Below are 19,905 nucleotides of genomic sequence, written 5' to 3'. Positions count from 1 at the left end.
ATACCCAGATTAGTTCAACTTATTCCCCAAACAAAAAATTGTGCAAATATACCCTCATGTATATCATATTGAATTACTACAAAAAATATGGAGGATAAATAAAGATCATTCAAAATTAATGTTAGGGACTGATCAAATTAATTATACATAATGACCAAATTAATAGGTACACGTGTGATAACGAGTTTGAAAGACCACACATATTAAATATGGACATACAGTGCAGTTCAAAATCCAAACAATAATGCTTCACTTGTATATGTAGGTAGACAAGGATCCGTACTCATTTTGCGCAAGTCAAGAACCGGCGATCTGGGTTGGCAGGGGTCCAAGAAGTTTGTGTGGCGAGTTGTAAACCGCAATCACAAAATTGTTATTGTTGACCATTTGAATAGAACCCGTTGTTGCTCGAACTCCTATGCGAAGTATTGCTATTGGCGATCATACGGGAAAACAATTGTAAATCGGGATATAATAGTTGGGATTTTTTCTTCAATTATCGGAGGAAAAACTTAGGATTTAGGAGTGAAAGGGTCTGAAAAATGAAAGCATATGGCTGGTAAATATTGTATTTTAGGGCCATTACAATCATTTTACAAATAATCCCAAATTAAACTGGTTTATCAGCTATACAAAACGCAGTGTTGTTCATCATGAGATTATTAGTTTCAGCCCAATACAACCAACCAAGCATTGTGAATCATCAGTTTAATCCCAATACTAGATATCCCATCCATACCTATTTATCTAACCCACCCAACCAAAAGCGTCCATTGTCAATGATTTATTGTGTTTCAAACGTGCAAAGTCAATTCAACCAAACATATAACTAGTGAATCTATGAAGCTCCCTTTGTCATACAACTGCAAAGCAGAGCAGCTCATAAAAACACTTGGATTCAAAAAAAGAACAAAATATCAACCAAAATGATTAGGTTTTAAGCATTTAGAAAATCATCCATTCATTTATCCTTCACAAAATAATAAATGAGGATTAATCAAATACAACACCATATCCACAAGCACATTTATACTCTCACTTTTTTTTCTTTTTTGTCAAAGGAACCTGTAGACACATACGTGTACTCGCTAAATCCTACTCTCGTACATACAGTCATAATCGAATTTACTATTTTATATAAATCAGCTAAGAAACAGAACTGATCCTTGCTTCTGAAGGTATGAATCCCGTCGGAGCAAGAATAAATTTGTATCTAAAATTATAAATGGCAAAGCAAAATAAGCAAGACAAACAAAAATCTAGGTAAAGTTAAACTTTGGAGTCACTAAAGTCGATACCCAATGACTCGAAGTATTGAGTATTCGTATTTATCGGAGGAGCTAATTCATCCAATAATTCTAAATGAATATCTGTAGTATCAATAACGAGTCTGCATGGTACCACCACATTCTGATCATCATCACCAATCACGAGCGAACAATTTTCATAAAGACCTTCTTTTGGTGCAAGATTCAACAAACAAGACCTAGGTACCGATAACCTCTTTCTCTCTCTAAAAACTTTTTCACTGTTTTTAACCCTTACTATAAGGCGATGATGGCGTCCCAGAAGCTCCGTCACGTATTTCATATCACCTTTGGCAAGTGCATGACGAACTCGAGTGGATGACACCTGTCCTTTCTCATGCGAATTGCTAGAAAATGTGTCTTTTACAGATTCTTGGTTATTGTCCATGACTGAATTTATTATAGAAGCTCTCATGCCATACTCGTTGCACAGCCGTACCAGGTCAGATGCATCACCTGCAGCCCTGTATCCAAATCGGTAATTTTGACCTGCCACATTATTATAAATCAAGCTTAGTAGTAATTAATTTTCACCGTAATAAACTTGATAAATCTTGGAGAAAAATAATACCCGCCACAACACCACGAACTCCAAGTTCCTCGGCTAACTTCTCGACAAATTGCTGTGGACTAAGGCTTCGAACTTTAGAAAAATCGATCTGGAACTCCTTAGGTACAATATTACCACAGAGTGGGCCCCACGATGAGAGAACCCTCTTCCGATCGCATTTGGCAACTATTGGAGCCCTGGGTTCAAAATTAATGAACCATGTCTGTCATTACTTTATTTCCCATTTACCACAGGCTATAATAAGATTAATAATAAAGTTTTAGATAATACTAGAAAGTCAAAATAGAACTATAAGCCACTGCAGCATGGAAATCCGAAGACTTCTAAATATCTTTTCTGATTTCAATAAACATAACCATAATTTGAAGGAATCGTCTTAACATAATCTCAAATATCATATAAGTTGGTCGAGTAAACTAAATACTCGTGTCCATCAACTGATATAGTTCAAACGTCTCCTTCTGAGTTCAACTTCAAAATGTAACTAACCAAAGCATCTGACCTGGACTGTGTATAATCATCAGCAAATCCTATTCAATAAATATTAACATACATTGATTAAAATATGATGCAGCTAGACTTGCATAACCCACAAGCAAAATGAATAAAAAACGACTTTCGGGACACACAAAGCCCTGAATCCTAAATCCTTTGCACCTACCCTCTCTTACTTTTATTTATTTTTTAAGTCTGCACCATTAAAGAGTTCGTATAACAAGATCATTGAGGCCAAACGCAATTCAGGGAAGCCAGAACACTATAAGAATACTTGGACATTGCCTCCAACAAATTTTGTGTAACTCAACTATAGAAACTAAAGCAAAACAAATGCAGAAATTTCAATAGATTAAATAATTAACTTATCTGCAGAAATTGCCATTAGCAAGATAGTTTCATACAATAGCATGGATCTTTTATACACAATTTCAATTTTAATTATTTACAAATTTCTGAAATGTTATTAACATTTAAATATTCTTTCTTAGAATGCTTGGTCTTATCTGTTTCGGTTACCTTCGGTTTGGATATTTTACGTGAAAACATTTATGCAATAGTATTATAGTATTATAATGAAACTGAATATAATTCAACAAAGCTTTGTTTTATACTTATCTGAAAGTGCTATGTAGATCTTATAAGCACCCCATTCCATGAAGTTAATCTCCGACGAATGTAACAAAGACAATGTTTTTTAACTGTGTCACTAAATCATTTTCGGTTCCAGTTAGGTGCTTTCTAAAATGTTCATGCACATTTTGTGGACAAATTTCTAAATGCTAAATAAATCAGTCAATATCTATTGGGTTGAAAAGAAGTTCTGCAAGAGCACCTCAACATTGTAATTCAAGTGACAATACAGATATCTTAATTCCGAGAACAAAAACAGACAGAGATACGAATATCCTAAATGTAACAAAATGAGTGCTTTATGTGCTATTAATATTCTGATTTCCGATTGTTAAGGGGCAAGGTTAAAAAGAAAGAGGTGAATTACCTAGGTTCCCACCCAAGTATCTCTGCCATTCCAACAAAGGACAAAAGAAATGGAACTCCAATCTTTGCCGCCTGGATTGCAAGTTCCCGATGACCGATATGAAGGGCATCAAACTTTCCCAATGCTACTATTCCCCCTGTTACAATGAATAACTAACGGAAATTATCAATCCATGACTAATTAACAAATTGAATTATCTCACTGTAAATTGGTCTATTTGAGTTCTAAGAAAATTAAAAGTTAACATTTTGATACATAGAAGACAAAGATATCGCTGCAATTTAATCCAAAATTTTAATCAAATCCAGCAAAACTCCTTTCAATCAAAAGATTATAATTAGTTGTCAAGTGTGTATATATATATATATATATATATATATATATATATATATATATATATATATATATATATATATATATATATATATATATATATATATATATATATATATATATATATATATATATATATATATATATATATATATATATATATATATATATATATATATATATATAAGTTAAAGATTGATTGGAACAAAATTGAAAAATAAGATATGGTATATAATATATTCATATGTGCATAAAGTAAGACGGACTTGATTGTGATACCAGTACAAATAAAGTGGTCCCTTAAATTACTAGCAACATGTTATATTCCATGAAATATGTTTGAACTTTGAAGAAGAATCATTTGTCAAATACTTAATTTTCTTATCCATGTCAACTGGAAAAGAGTGCAGGAATGATAATACAATATACAAGAAAGAAAAAGTCTCAAACCAGGCCAAATGACCACTTAATAATTAAGAAAACGGAATATATTGATTGCATTCATGGAGCTTAATAAATCAATTTTTAATGGTGGAAATGATGAGCCAGCACATACTGAGAGAACAATTTCGCCAATACAATTCTTAACAAGAAGTGGAGAAGATAATTTAATTATCCATTAAAACTAAACTGGAGTAGCAGGAAATATTAGTGAGGGAAAACACTAAATTGTAAAAGTTGTTATTTTTCTTATTTTGTTGGTTTGAAAGTAATGCACAAAGAAGCTATCTGAAAAGAAATACAACCACTGCGTGAAATAGATTTGGTGCTTCATTTGGTGGTGGTACCAAACAACGTTGTTGAATTGCATAAATTTGTGTTCGACAAAGTTGTTACCAAGATTGAAGGGACAAATTAACCATCACTAAATATGGATATTCACCATATGCTTGAGAATAAGTAGATATATCTTCTTCGAATACTAAAAAGATTTTTTTCATTTTAAGATGTTATCCATATATTTGATATGACTGTACAATGATTGATGAAACTAAAAAAGAAATCAAAATGTGTAAATACAACAACAGGTGAAAAGAGTGAATGTGAAAGCACTAGTAGTAAATAGTGTTGAAGAACCAACCTGCTACTGCTAATCCTTCAGAGAGAGAATTCTCACCATTTTCAGCTCGGCTATTCACACATACGATAACAAGAAACAAAGTGCATATGAAAACCAGAAAAAACTTGAGAAACAAAGTTCTTCAAAAGATGACACATAGCATATTAACCACAGAAGAATTGATGTTGAGATACAGTCGTATATGATGTTACATTGGAATTCTATAACTAGAAATACATATTAATCGTTCAATTTCGACAACTCATATTAGATAAAAGGGCATCTTTACAGAGAAAATTGAGCCTCACAAGAATCTTTGGCATGGATTAGTGATGATATAATAAACAAAGTTGTTGGCAATATTTATATTCGATTTGGGTGGATCTCATCTCAAGCAAATTATATAGCTTCTGAATTGAACAAGTTCGTTACCAATAATTTGAATGTACACAGTATCACTACTGTACCCATAAACAACCAAAAAGAGTTAAAATAGAGCCAAAAACAAGATGAAACATTTAGAAAGTTACCTCAAGGAGGCAGAGAAAATATCTTCCTTGTTAATGGAAGAGACCAAATCTTCATTATTATTATTCGTAACAAACGACGACGACGAAGAAGAAGAAGAAGAAGAAGACGAATTGGTGCCCAATAAGTGGAATTTCGAAAACCGTTGGGGGGCAGAGGTGTAATTAAAGAGGAAAGGGAAAATACGAGGCGGCGGCTGAGGGGGGCGAACTCTGTTGTAGTAGAAACAACATTTAGTGTTGTTGGTGAGACTGCAAATCCCAAATTGGCGAGGATTGTATTCCCTCAATTGCTGCGAAATACGGCACCCATTCGTCGTCATTGTTTCAAAGGGGGTTTTCAGTTTACAGCAAAAAGCTGCCCAATTTGAAGTAGAACACACCAATTTATTATTATTATTATTATTATTATTATTATTATTATTATTAATATGGAGACTGATTTTATTCCGATGTATGGTGAGATTTGTTCAGGTATAAATAAGCCCATTAGGGCCTGTTTGGTTTGCTTGATTCCAGTTGATTGATCTCATAATCCACTCTATACTGACGTTTGGTTCGCATGTAAATAACCCGGGATTGTTCCTCGGCCCGGGTGTGTATCCCTTATTCTCGTGATTAGCCATCCTGCCAGGTGAGGTGGGTTCTTCTTTTTTTTTTGAGTAAAGAGGTGGGTTCTTCTTATCCCATCTGCATTTACCGTATAAAGTGAATTGCAAATTACAATTTACCCCCACCTATCAATCCCAATTTACAAAAACAAGCAAGTATATAAGGTTGCTCTCCCCCTAAAATTGGATTGTCGAAGCCCTAATCGTCGTCTTCACTCTCGCCGCTATCTACGATCGCATCACAATTCTTTACAGTAACCAGTTTTTCGATTTGTTGTTTAATTCTATATGTTGTTAAATTTCATGTAATTTCTTTCGCCCTTTTGTTCAATGTTGCAACTTGTAGGGTCTTGTTACAGTTTTTTGGAGAATAGTTGACGGCCATTGCTTCTTCGATCGACAATGATTCAGCTCAGTAGCAGCGAGTAAGGATAATATTGTGCGTCTGCATTCCGAAACTCGGTGTTGTACACAGGTCAGTTGCACCTCCTTGTTAATCATCATAATCATATACACATCATCATATATCTGGTTTTTTAGCCGAATCGATAAACCATATCAGTCAAATTAAAGTCTTCGTTCATTTTTTTTTTGGCCTTTACGATTTTAATTGCTGAATTTTTTTATATATTCACAATTATTTGGACTGAATCTGGTGTTTTTTACATATTCACAATTTATTTCTTTTTTGTGGCTACCTTTTGTACATTATCGGCGCACTGTTTAACTATTGGTATTAGTTATTAACTTATTTTGTAATTTCAGTTTTGTTCGTTGAGTAAATGGCGACGATTTCTGACGACGAAGTAGTAGTAGTAGCCCTGTGCCAAGTAGTTGATCAGATGAAAACAATTTTGCTAAAGCTAACACAGCTGATTCGCCTACTTAGTCTTCGTCGTTCTAGGAATGATAGAAGTGGTGTGTCAAGATCGTATAGTTTGAAAAATAAAATCCCAGATCAAGTGAAAGACCTGTCATATATAGTAGCTTTCAAAGATTCAATATGTCACAAAAATCTTAGGATGAACATCAACACATTTGGTCGTTTGTGCTTTCTTCTAGAAAATCTTGGTGGGTTAAATGCTACTAGAAATGTATCGGTAACTGAGCAAGTTGCTATGTTCCTACATATCCTTTCCCACCATGAGAAAAATGTAATAGTCCAAACCACTTACAAAAGGTCGGGCTGGACAATTAGTAAATATTTTTCTAGGGTCCTGAATGCGGTTTTGAAGCTGCACACTGTTTTGCTTGTTCATCCGGTACCCGTTGACGAACACTCTGAACACGTGCGTTGGAACTATTTTCAGGTATTACATTTCATAATTTATTGACTAGTCTATACACCAATGCTTGCTTGTAATGAATTAGGGTGTATTTTCTCGAGATAGTTCCTTGAATATTTCAATGGATTCGTAGGATTGCTTAGGTGCATTAGATGGAACATATTTTGGTGTCCGCGTTGCTCTCACTGAAAAACCAAGATATAGAAATCGTAAGGCTGACGTGTCGGTCAACGTCCTTGCTGTATGTGACGTGAATATGAATTTTGTGTACGTCTTGGCTGGTTGGGAAGGTTCCGCTGCTGACAGTAGGATATTACGCGATGCCATTACTCGACCGAACGGCCTACGTGTCCCAACTGGTACAATTGCAGTGTACAATAACATTTGCCGAATCTAAAGTCATTTTATAAAAACATTTTTTTGGTTTTCAGGTAATTATTATTTGGTTGATAACGGCTATACCAACGGAGATGGTTTTTTAGCACCTTATCGGAAGACTAGGTATCATCTCCAAGACTTCGGTGTAGGGAGAAACACACCATAGAACCATAAAGAATATTTCAACTTGAAACATGCTAAAGCACGTAATTCGATCGAACGCGCTTTTGGTATATTAAAATCACGTTGGGGAATATTAAGGAGCGCCTCGTATTACCCGATTAAGATTCAAAATCGGATAATAATGGCGTGTTGCCTATTGCACAATTCATTCGTACGACGAACGATTTCGATCCGGAAGAGAATGTCGTACCCGTTGAAATTATTAGATCAGATTCGGACACATATTCAGATGGGGATTCGGACAGCGAGGAAACGTTCATAGAAAATGTGGAGCCGTCCGCTGAGTGGATAGCATGGCGAGATACTTTAGCAATGACTTTGTGGAATAACAGGGCCCATCATACTCACAATTAAAATTATCAGTAGTTTGGTTTGCTTAAACATTATAATCAGTCCTTCCATAGCAGTTTCATACTCTGCCTTGTTAACACTACTTTGGTTTCTTTATGTATGCGTACTTGTGTAATACGTCGTGGTATTTTGTTGTTGTAAATCACTATTTGTTTGTATGGCTTATTATATGCTGCATGTGTAATGATATTGACAACATGAATTGTTGTGTATAGGAATCACTATGTCGATTTCTATATCACAAAAAACGAGTGGCAAAACAAAGTCACGTTCGAATATAACTAGGCGAAGTTGGTCGGTTGCAGAGGAACAGGCGTTAGTTGCTTCATTAAAATATATAGTTTCGCAAGTGTGGAAGTCTGAAATGGCTTCAAGACAGGTTATTTGGGTGTGTTGGAACAACATATGAACCAAAAATATCCTGGGACTAATCTGAAAGCTGATCCACATATTTTGTCTAAGATCCATGTATGGAAAAAACAATATGGCTCTTTATCTACTATGCTAACTCGGTCAGGTTTTTGCTGGAATAACGCTGCAAATACGATCGACGTCATCGACGATCAAGTATGGGATGAGTATGTCAAGGTATTAAACCAAATCTAACCCATTTAAACCTTTGATTAATATTATAATGTTAATAAAATTATATCCCATTCTCGTAGTACGATAGCAATGCACGGACTATGCGTTTCAAGTCGTGGCCTTTTTTCAATGATTGGACAATAATTTTTGGGAAAGATCGGGCTACGGGCGAGAATGCGGAAGCACTCCGTGATGCGGTAAACGAGTTGGAAAAACAAGACAAGGGTATAAGTGATGCCTCAGCCGGAGCTGAGTACAACCCGTTTCTCAATGCAATGACGAACGATGATGATTCGGAGTTCATGTCGTCAATGCATGCTGAAGGCACATCATCTTCCCGGCGACAGAAGGCGAAAAAGAAAGTACACAAAAGACCTCGGCTTCATGAAGATATTGATGCTCGAATTGTTGAAATGATGTCGGACATGACTAAGTCATTTGCCGAGACAAATTCTACATTAGGAGAGCTTGCTAAACGTATTGGATTTGAGCACGATGCATCCACCACACGCAAGAAGGTGTTGGACGCACTTTCCACTCTGCAGTTGACTGTGGAGGACAAGATAAGCGTTGCTAAGGCCGTGTGCAATAGCCCAAATGAGTTAGACATTTTTTTTGGGTTGGATGAAAGTGAAAGGGCGGTAATGGTGAAAATGATACTTGAAGGACGCTATTGAGATTTGGTAAATTTCTCGCAATTTTAAATTTTGCGACAATGCAACAAACGTACTTAAGTACGCGGCAATATGTCTTTCATTTCGTACAATCATGACTCAATTATTTGTTCGTGTAATTGTTTAAATAGACGTTGTTTGTGTAATTGCTTCAAGAAACCATAGTATTACTTAAAGATATGGCAACTGACAAAGTTAGAGTTATGCTAGCAATATAAAATATATGAGGAACATGGCTATAATCCAACATGTGGAAGATAACTGCAAGCAATATTTGTTCATAAACCATGTGTAAAATTACTGCAAGCAATATATGAGGCACATGGATATCACTAAATTTTAAACAAGATATAATTTACTAGAAGGCACATATTGAAATTAAAAATCCCCCAAGTACACTGAAAATTAGGGGTTCAACATTGATATGAATTTTGAACTAAAAAAAAGTCCATCACATTCATTCCTTAAAATATTGAATTTTACCGATCACAACTGTTTTGGATATTCATTTGATGAAGTCCCGTCTGATTTGGTGAACTCTGCTTTCAACATTGGTTCCTTGGAAAGTTTTTTCACAGCTTCCATAGTCGATGTAGATTCCCCCGTTACAATGGTGACAAATCTTTCCAACGTTTCAGTCTCGTTGAACTCTTTTGTATTCTCAATCCATGTGTACATTACTGTTAGTTCAGCCCACTTTGGTTCTCCAATTGGACGGTAAGCTGCGGCGAAGGGATTCGTCTGAAATTTAAATATAGTGGAAAATAGAAAATGTTAGTTGATACGAACCCCGTAGAACTTGTTACGAGACCCAATACCCTACGCGGAAGCAAGATCGAAAACACCCAAAAACAAAGATTCAAGTTTGGCGGAAGCACGGAACAATGACCCCATAGCTATAAAGAGCTAGAAACCATTATTATCAAGGTGAAATATAATATTGACCCCGTGGTTATAGAGAACCAGAAACCAATACTATGGCGCTAAGAAAGTTACAAGAATCCACTTGTAAAATCCCGAAGGTTGCTGTAGAACAGCGAAGGAGAATTAACTCTCAAAATACTCAAATATTCTTTAAAATTCGTCTTAGAAAATAAGCCAAATTGGCAACCTATTTATAAGGTCTAAAAAGACTCCTTTTTTCACAAGGAAAAGGACTCCTACCTAAACTATAATAAGGAAACTTGTAAATAAGCAAATCCTAACCATAAAAGACTCTAAAATAATAAAAACATAATAAAACCTAAATTAAAAACGTGAATAAGTAAACTAAATAACTTGATCTTCAAGTCGGCTTCTCGATCACCCTTCTAATCTCGCGACATTGGGCTGTGCACGTGCATGCAATTAAAGCTCAATTTCGACACTGTTCCACTTTGAATATCTCTTCGCTCAAAACATGAAAGTTGTAGATCTTTCAGTTAGCTTTCCGAATCATTTTGAATCAGCTCAATTGGACTTCGGATGCAAGAGTTATAACTCGAATGGTAAACTCTGCCAGAATAGGCGATAATCTCGGATGCATGGAATTCGACTTGTCCAACGAATTTTCCTCTTCCTTTTCTTCCAATTCCTCAACAACGACTCTTCAAAGGCCTGATTAAAGCCTTTACTCTTCAACTCCAACACGAACGGCTCCATTAATCTCATTCGCTTTCTCTTCTTCCAATTCTTTGTCTTGGAGCTTGTGCGGATCGTATCATTCTCCCCCTCTTTAAATGGATTCGTCCTCGAATCCGGACAAATATTCCAATTCTTAGTCTTCGATCTCGAGAGTATCGTATCATACTCCCCCTCTTTAAAAGGATTCGTCCTCGAATCCGGACAAATATAAAAAGGAGCATATAGAAGCCATCTCTCACGATCATCTTCAAACAATTGTAGCTCATATGGTCTAGAATACTCCAACGTCGATAAAATCAAGTTTTCCACCGAATTATTGCTAACAACATTACTATAACTGCCTTCGTCTTCATGTATTGAATAACCGTCTTCATCAACTTCAATAACGGAAGTTTGTGCTTCAGTTAGCTCGACATTAAGTTGGTCACATGGCTGGATTGTATCGTCATCCTTAACTTCGATGCATGGTTGGATCGTATCATTCTCCACCTCTTCAAAAGGATTCGTCCTCGAATCCGAATCTTCAATTTCTTCTTCGAGTGGTGGGGCGGTTTTGCACCTTTCATCCTCCTTGGGCTGCAACTCAACAATATCTTCTTGCATCACTTCAATTTTTACACCACTGTTTTCCACGATGTCTAGAATATTTTCCTCCATGGGAATTTCAATGCTATCATTCCACAGAGGTGGTGACACATAAATAATCTTTTTCTCCTTTGTAGCATCCTCAATGTTGGACCACAAGTTCACGAATTGCTTGCTCGGACACTCTCCTCTCTTAGTCTTGAATTGCTGCTCGGTTTTTGATTTCTCTCTTTTAGGCTTTTGTAACGATTCTCTCACCATGCTTGCTGGAGAACTCCTTTGCGATTCCCACCTCGGCGAACTCCGTTCTTCTAACTTAGTAGCTTGCCTCAACCTTTGCAATTGTAAGTCCCTATAATATTGTGAAGGGACAAACCTCCTTCTCATGATTGCCTTCATGGACTCCCAATCTTCAATTGGTGGTTCGCCACAGCGGCGCCTAGTTAAGACAAATTGATCCCACCAAGGAATTGCATAGTCAATGAACGCTTCGACGGCGAGCTTCACCTTCTTCTTCTCGGAATAATAATGATAATCGAATACGAGCTCAAGCTTTCTTTCCCATTGAATGTACGCATCAGGATCACTCTTACCTTGGAAAGATGGTATTGTCAACTTGAGTGAGCTGAAGTTTTGATCTACGCCATCTCTTTCTCGACCAAAATATCCTCGGCTCGATCTATCCATTCCAGACCCTCGTCCCATACTCTCCCTCCTTGATTTTGTAGCGTTAACACCAAAATTTCCATCACGATCTACCTCTTTGTCGGGATAAGGTATAACTGGTTGGTGAACATCACGTCGTACGTACGACCCTCGAACATGTTGATCTTTGCGTAGTTCCTTTAGTTGGGTAATAATTCCTTCCATCCGATCTTGGAGTTCTTGGAAGCGTTTGTCCATTGACGTCCTACGCTGCTCACTTCTTTCTCCGTAATAACCGGCCTTCTCGGACATGATCAAATAAATATCTTTTTTTTTTTTTTTTGACAAAGACTCAAGACAAAACCTAACTTAGACTCTAAGAAGCTTCAAACAAAATTAAATTTCGAATTTTTTTTTTTTTTTTTTTTGACACGAACAAACCCTAATTTGGCTGGAAAGAAATCTAAACAAAAAATAAAAATTCGATTTTTTTTTTGTATTTTTTTGACGAAGACTCTAAATAACACAACTCAAGAAAAGATGAGATATACTAGAAGACACAACAAAAAAAAATAAAGATAGGTGAAACCTGTTTTGGATGTTGGCTCTGGTTACCAACTGATACGAACCCCGTAGAACTTGTTACGAGACCCAATACCCTACGCGGAAGCAAGATCGAAAACACCCAAAAACAAAGATTCAAGTTTGGCGGAAGCACGGAACAATGACCCCATAGCTATAAAGAGCTAGAAACCATTATTATCAAGGTGAAATATAATATTGACCCCGTGGTTATAGAGAACCAGAAACCAATACTATGGCGCTAAGAAAGTTACAAGAATCCACTTGTAAAATCCCGAATGTTGCTGTAGAACAGCGAAGGAGAATTAACTCTCAAAATACTCAAATATTCTTTAAAATTCGTCTTAGAAAATAAGCCAAATTGGCAACCTATTTATAAGGTCTAAAAAGACTCCTTTTTTCACAAGGAAAAGGACTCCTACCTAAACTATAATAAGGAAACTTGTAAATAAGCAAATCCTAACCATAAAAGACTCTAAAATAATAAAAACATAATAAAACCTAAATTAAAAACGTGAATAAGTAAACTAAATAACTTGATCTTCAAGTCGGCTTCTCGATCACCCTTCTAATCTCGCGACATTGGGCTGTGCACGTGCATGCAATTAAAGCTCAATTTCGACACTGTTTCACTTTGAATATCTCTTCGCTCAAAACATGAAAGTTGTAGATCTTTCAGTTAGCTTTCCGAATCATTTTGAATCAGCTCAATTGGACTTCGGATGCAAGAGTTATAACTCGAATGGTAAACTCTGCCAGAATAGGCGATAATCTCGGATGCATGGAATTCGACTTGTCCAACGAATTTTCCTCTTCCTTTTCTTCCAATTCCTCAACAACGACTCTTCAAAGGCCTGATTAAAGCCTTTACTCTTCAACTCCAACACGAACGGCTCCATTAATCTCATTCGCTTTCTCTTCTTCCAATTCTTTGTCTTGGAGCTTGTGCGGATCGTATCATTCTCCCCCTCTTTAAATGGATTCGTCCTCGAATCCGGACAAATATTCCAATTCTTAGTCTTCGATCTCGAGAGTATCGTATCATAAACTTCCGTTAGCTCGACATTAAGTTGGTCACATGGCTGGATTGTATCATCATCCTTAACTTCGATGCATGGTTGGATCGTATCATTAGTTGTTATTGCAAAATGACAATGACTTTTTCTTACAAAAATATCACATTTAGCTCACCTTCAGTATGAAATTCCATGTGGCATCCTTAGCATAAATTGTATTAACTTCGGGACAATACTCGACTCCGGGACATTGTAGAAGCCAATCGAATATACGGTAACGTGTTTCTAGTTTTTCCAACTTCTGCATGCACATGTGGTAACTGAATTCTAAACCTTAGTGCTTGCGAATAGCCTCTTTCGCAGAAAGGATGGCCGATAATTTTGGTTTTCCTCTTGCAAAATTCCCAGTTTTGGCCTCGGCGGCTAAGACGTCAATAAACATATTATCAACGTTCTCATCCCAATCTAGCTCATAAAATATATCTTCTTGAATCTGTTTGTTGACTGGATTAAATTCCATGTTGATGTTCGTTCGGTATGCAATACACAAACGTTAATATTATATATATTCACACATGCAATAGTGATATATATATATACATATATATATATATATATATATATATATATATATACATATATATATATATAATATATATATATATATACATATATATATATACATATATATATATATCGGGTTACAAACACTGTATACTACTGTATGCTGCTGCTTTCTTTTCTGAAACTGTCTCACACTGCAGAAAGGAGATATATTCTCTATAATAATGAAACAAAATCTTAATAATTTAAGATATATTCCCATTTACACTGTTCTATGAACAATACAATTCAACTTTATTACATGACTAAACTACTGAGAAAGAAAAAAGTTGTATAATTATTGGTGGGGGGGGGGGGTAGCAGACAGAAACTCGGATTTTGGCAATAGAAAATATATTTCGAGCTGAATATGTCGAAAACCGTGTGATATTAAAGCTGATATATCCTTTCAAATTACAAGTCACTGGCGACGTGGGGGGGTGAATGAAGTTCCTACACGGTATCTTACGCAGTAAATTGTAATTACAAAAAAAAATGATGGTAAGTGCATTGAAAAACGAGAGTGATTACGCGAAACGGTGCAGTAGCAGTAAATTCTTGCAATTATGGTAGGTGAGGCAATTGAATCGTATTTAATACGTTGGAAAAAAAAATTTGGCGGTTTCACACTCTTGATCAGACGTTTCGAATACGATTCATCCAATGCCATTAATATTGAAACCGCATTGGTTGATGGTGTAGTATAGAAAACCGCAAAAAATAAAATTACAAAACAAAATATTAATGTTCGAATTGTGGCACACGTGGCATGAGGATTACATGCACCGTAATGTTGGCATTTATAATTGAAGTATAAACCCTTTCAAATGCCATTTAAACCGACTGAACGTTTACTCGTTAAACAAAAAGCAGCGCAGGTGCACCTTCAAACCGATGGCAGATGCTGACGAGAGACGTTAACTCAAAATCTAAAGTCCATCCGTAGTATTTTACATGCAATTTTATTTTTCGTCATATTAATAAATTATATGTTTTCATTCTAATTTCAGGGAGAAAATAGTGATGACACGCAACCAACGAATTGCTTCGATGTTCAATGGAGCCGACTGGCCCGTCGAATATGATGACTTTATGATGGCCCATCTGGATTATTTCGCTTTACCTTACGATACTCTAGCCGATGATGCTCTCTTCAACTCGGTTCTCGAAGTGGTAGCGGCTGAGATGATGAGGATGTATAGGAATGATTTCACAAACGATGAGGTCAAACGTCGGACATGCATTATGCGCAATCGGTATCGCTTATTTGTGGAGTTTCTTATGTTGCCAGGAGTGGAGTACAACCGAAGGACCAAAAAGCTCACCATTAGCGATTTCTACAACCCGACAATTAATGAACGGGTACAATTATAGACCACAAACAAACAATGTAAAATTTATTTTATATTAAGTATTTTAAACGGTTACTAACGGGTAAATTTGAAATGCAGAAGAAGAAACACAAAAAACTCATGTTTAATTATTTCCACACTATGGTTTTGCATATTTTGATACGTGCGAACTCATCTTCGATGAGAAGGAGGCTGGGGCACTTAATGTAAGTGGGGGTCGGAGCAATCGGATCGAAGATCCAATACTTGTCGAAGCGGGATACATGTTCGATGAATCTTCTACCGATGATGATGACATAGAAGAAGAACAGGCGACGTATCTAAACTTCATGGCAATGCAATTCCCTAATCAGAATCCATGGGAAGTTGATTGGGATGCTGCACGGGAAGAGTGGGATGCTGGTATGGCGGCCGCGGCTGCACTAGATAATGAAGTTGATGATGGACATGTCGCTGAACCGGATAACGATTCAGCCTCCGAGTCCGACGCGGAATCTGGAGTGACTCAATCTTGAAGTGGTTTTTTTATTTGAAGTGTTTAAACTATATATGCTTAATTATGAACTATGCTTATGTTATGTCTATATTGTACTTGTATTTTGGTTCGAACTGTTTTTGTTTTCATTATGTAGTGGTGTTTGTTACATATTTTGCGTATTTAACATAAAACCAGTGTCACCAAACATCAATATTGCCTGCAATCTAATTAAAACTGCAACTGAAGAGGTTAACTGCCGGAATGCATGGTTACGTAAACAAATTTCCAAATACACAACGTTACAACATCCTACTGATTAACAATACCAAATTTAACCAAACATATTAGATTAAGCAAAGCTGAAACTTACAACATCCTAATATAAGATACGTGAACATAAAGTAAAACATACGTTAGCCGCAAAATCCAAAATTGCACCCAAAAAATTTATTGGATGCCAATACACCATCTTTGCAAATAAAGCATCACGAAATATATCAAGACTCCCGACCCTTTCCCTTTCCCTTCATCAAAACCGGAGGACAGTTCGAACCCGCGGAACTTACTCCAAAGGTGTCAGGAAGATTTTTATATTTCGGCATCAACATTTCCTTTGGCTTAAGCGGGCTCGGGGCATTGGAGTGACGGCGGAACCTTGAATTTGCAGTCCTGCACTCGGTATTCAAAGAGCCCTCGGAGTCGGAAAAGTGTGTTAGATAGTCCCAAACGTTAACATTAACGGTACTAGGGTCTGACGAGATAGTAACCACATCGGTTTGTGGCAAAGACCCTCGGGGTGGAATGTTGTCATGCAACGCTGGAGGATCGATATTCGGTATGACCTCATCTTCGTCTTCCGAAGAAACAACTATAATTTCATGGTTACAAGTGATAGGTGTTCTAGCAGGTTGTGCGAAGATGGTTTGCATGTCTTCCCATCTGTTTTCCCCGTAAGTACCATACAAATGTGCGATAGGATTTTCCTATCATACAACCAAAAACCACGAAATACTATTTACGTGTACAAAAATTGAACAAATGAAAATAAATTGCTTGGTACGTATTGATATATTAAAATTACCTTCAGAATGTTCGACCATATCAAATCGGAGGCGTGTACGGTGTTGGCCGACTCGTTGTATGTCACGCCAGGAAGAGTTAACATCCAACAAAATGTTTTGTAACGTTTTTCAAGTTCCGCCACCTTTCTTAAACAATATTTCGTTGAGAAGTACGTACCGTGTTTTTTGTTGATCAACGACTGAGCCATACGGATTGGATTTCTGTTGTTTTTGCCTACAACAAAACCTCCCACACGTGCCTCATAACTTAAGACTTACACAAATGTGTCGTCAATTTTGTCATCCCAATCTAGGTCGTACAGGTAATCCTCTTCAAGATTTTTTATGACCTTTTTTGGTGACATGAGTGTCGTTTGTGAAGTTCCTATAGACTTATGGCAAGTATTTACAGTAACAACATATGCAATATATAGACATAGTAAATAAATTATTTATGAAATTAACCATTCATTGTTGCTGTCGAAAGAACATGTCATGCAAAGCAACACACCTTATGCTAAAGGAAAAATAACTTTTGACAGATAAAACGTGAAGGAGAGTAAAAAAACAAAACAATAATAGTGTATGTCACGTGATGATTTGATATTTAAAAAAATCTATCAAAAAAGTAGAAGAATCTTGCAATCTCCAACATTGCATAGCACTCAAGAATAAAATGTAGTCTCTCGAATAAAATCTTCCGAAATCTGCTCCCCATGTCTGAACCGAATATATGCCTGACTCGAAATCTTACTTTATTCAATGCATGGGGAAGGCATGAAGCTTGCATCTGTTTTCGTAGCTACTCTCCCACATTCTTGTCTCAACCATTTACTAGTTGTAACAAAGTTATGTATTTCACAAGTCAAACATATTCATTAATTTTATCAGGTGTGCAATTGTTCCAATTAATACTTCATCTAACTTGGATTAAAATTATTAATGGTGATCAATGGTGTTGACGAAAGCAAGTGTAATAATTGGAATTCACGTCGCATAATTAAATATGTTTCGGATAAATTGCATTGTGCATGATGAGTACATAAGCTAACAGTGTCGCAAAAGTGGGATGTCCACCGGAAACAACAAAATCAAATAACGCTAATAATTGTAGCTATCACAAGAAACATAGAAATGCAAAACGCTACGGTTTTCCACTGTTTAATTTGCGCTTCCTGAACCGCAACCTTAGATTGTAAAGCATTGAGCTTCTTTAGTAACCCCGGAATTATGATCTTCCCCCTATCGCAAATCTCGGCATCACACCAGTAGTAGAACTGACACTTATTGGCCTGCAAAAAACATAGATGAGAGAGAGACGTTAACAAATGGAAAAATTATGGGACATTATCAGTACACCGATTCTCACCCCTCTCGTCGGACATGTAACGAAACGACGTCCTGGGTTTAAATCCGTCCATGAAGTTTGCACTTTTACAGCAAGACCACAGTGACACACAAATGGATGGGTATGACCTCCGACGACACTACAAAACCCTTCGTGACGACCCCGACTACGGAAATTGTTACAACTGTTGGTGCTCATTTCGTATGGTGGTTCAATAATGGTGAGAACGTATCAAGAATTACCGAGACAAAAATAAAAACTTTGGAGGGAAAAAACAAAACAAAAAAATAAAATAAAAAGAAACGTAGCACACACTTAATTCAATGCAAATGAAAACAAAACAAGTAAAGAGTCTGCACTTTTAATAGGAGGTGAAGAGGGCATAATCGGATTTTCACATCACTGTCCAACCGTATCAGGCGAACCAAACGCAAGTATGATCCAATCCACCTAACCCCCATAAAGATAAATCCATCCAACCAAATACGACATTGAATAATTCTCTACATATCCACATAGTGCAATCCAGCACAGTTCAGACAATCCCATGGAATCCGATCACCCAAACCAAACGGGCCCTTAATGTTCATGAGCGGTTCGGACAAAAACTCTTTTACAAAAAAATCCACAGATTGTCCCGATGTTTGTAAAACACTAAAATAGCCCATCACATTTTAATAAACTTCAATTTATCATTTAATTTAATTTAACCTCAATTTGACCCCAAATGTTACAAATTATTCAATTTTGATTCAAAACACAATTTTGAGTACAATTTCATCTGTTGCCGTCGTTGACTTTTTCGAGAGAAAAAAAATTCTCTTCATGATTTTTTTTGCCGCCGATCTCCGACGTTTATTTTTTTTCTTCTTCCTGATTTTTCCGCCGGTCTTCGGCATTGACTTCTTCGAAATTTTTTCTTCTTCTTTAACACTCCCCCCTCCCCGCGTATAAACAACAATATTGTTGTGCTTGACAGTAATATTAACTATGTTACTGTTAAACACAGTAAAATTACCAATATTACAGTTTAATACAATATATATTGCTATATTAATCTCTAGCACAGTAATATTAACACAACAAAAGTCATTATTATTTGTTAATACAGTAATATTAATATGTTGACCGTTCAACAAAGGTAAACATAATAAAAAGCCAAAAGAATTAATATTATTGTGGTTGACAGTAGTATTACTGTAACAACATTAATATTACCGTCAACTACAGTAATATTATTGTGTTTACAGT

At 36.3% G+C, this 19,905-nt stretch overlaps 3 protein-coding genes across 3 annotated transcripts; 1 reads left to right on the top strand and 2 right to left on the bottom strand.

Annotated features, from left to right (window-relative positions):
* Positions 1-1,151: 1,151 nt before the first annotated feature.
* LOC105955747 (FAD synthetase 1, chloroplastic) lies at positions 1,152-5,688 on the bottom strand. Its single transcript, XM_012979539.2, has 5 exons — positions 5,297-5,688; positions 4,788-4,837; positions 3,374-3,509; positions 1,879-2,054; positions 1,152-1,796 (listed from the first exon to the last, which is right to left on the bottom strand). Exons 1-5 carry the CDS (start codon positions 5,614-5,616, stop codon positions 1,270-1,272), a joined length of 1,209 nt encoding a protein of 402 aa, XP_012834993.2. The 5' UTR covers positions 5,617-5,688; the 3' UTR covers positions 1,152-1,269.
* A 3,100-nt stretch (positions 5,689-8,788) lies between these two features.
* Positions 8,789-9,364, top strand: LOC148766461 (uncharacterized). Its single transcript, XM_088827293.1, has one exon. The coding sequence runs from the start codon at positions 8,789-8,791 to the stop codon at positions 9,362-9,364; it is 576 nt and encodes a 191-aa protein (XP_088683419.1).
* A 7,197-nt stretch (positions 9,365-16,561) lies between these two features.
* On the bottom strand, positions 16,562-17,693 carry LOC148766460 (uncharacterized). The gene is made up of 2 exons (XM_088826848.1): positions 17,327-17,693; positions 16,562-17,228 (listed from the first exon to the last, which is right to left on the bottom strand). Exons 1-2 carry the CDS (start codon positions 17,513-17,515, stop codon positions 16,743-16,745), a joined length of 675 nt encoding a protein of 224 aa, XP_088682974.1. The 5' UTR covers positions 17,516-17,693; the 3' UTR covers positions 16,562-16,742.
* Between the last annotated feature and the right edge of the window lie 2,212 nt (positions 17,694-19,905).

This window comes from Erythranthe guttata, chromosome 12 (genome assembly GCF_056151865.1).
Source record: "Erythranthe guttata isolate IM_541 chromosome 12, IM_541, whole genome shotgun sequence".
NCBI lineage: Eukaryota > Viridiplantae > Streptophyta > Magnoliopsida > Lamiales > Phrymaceae > Erythranthe > Erythranthe guttata.
The sequence above is the reverse complement of the archived record's forward strand: the minus strand, read 5'-3'. Positions and strand labels throughout refer to the sequence as shown.

Coding starts and splice junctions, on each gene's coding strand:
- LOC105955747 (XM_012979539.2), bottom strand. CDS start 5,616: ATGACGACGAATGGGTGCCGTATTTCGCAGCAATTGAGGGAATACAAT. Junction 2,055..3,373: donor ATACTTGGGTGGGAACCTAG/GTAATTCACCTC, acceptor TTTTGAACCCAG/GGCTCCAATAGTTGCCAAAT. Junction 1,797..1,878: donor AGTTCGTGGTGTTGTGGCGG/GTATTATTTTTC, acceptor ATAATGTGGCAG/GTCAAAATTACCGATTTGGA.
- LOC148766461 (XM_088827293.1), top strand. CDS start 8,789: ATGCGTTTCAAGTCGTGGCCTTTTTTCAATGATTGGACAATAATTTTT.
- LOC148766460 (XM_088826848.1), bottom strand. CDS start 17,515: ATGGCTCAGTCGTTGATCAACAAAAAACACGGTACGTACTTCTCAACG. Junction 17,229..17,326: donor TATGGTCGAACATTCTGAAG/GTAATTTTAATA, acceptor GTTGTATGATAG/GAAAATCCTATCGCACATTT.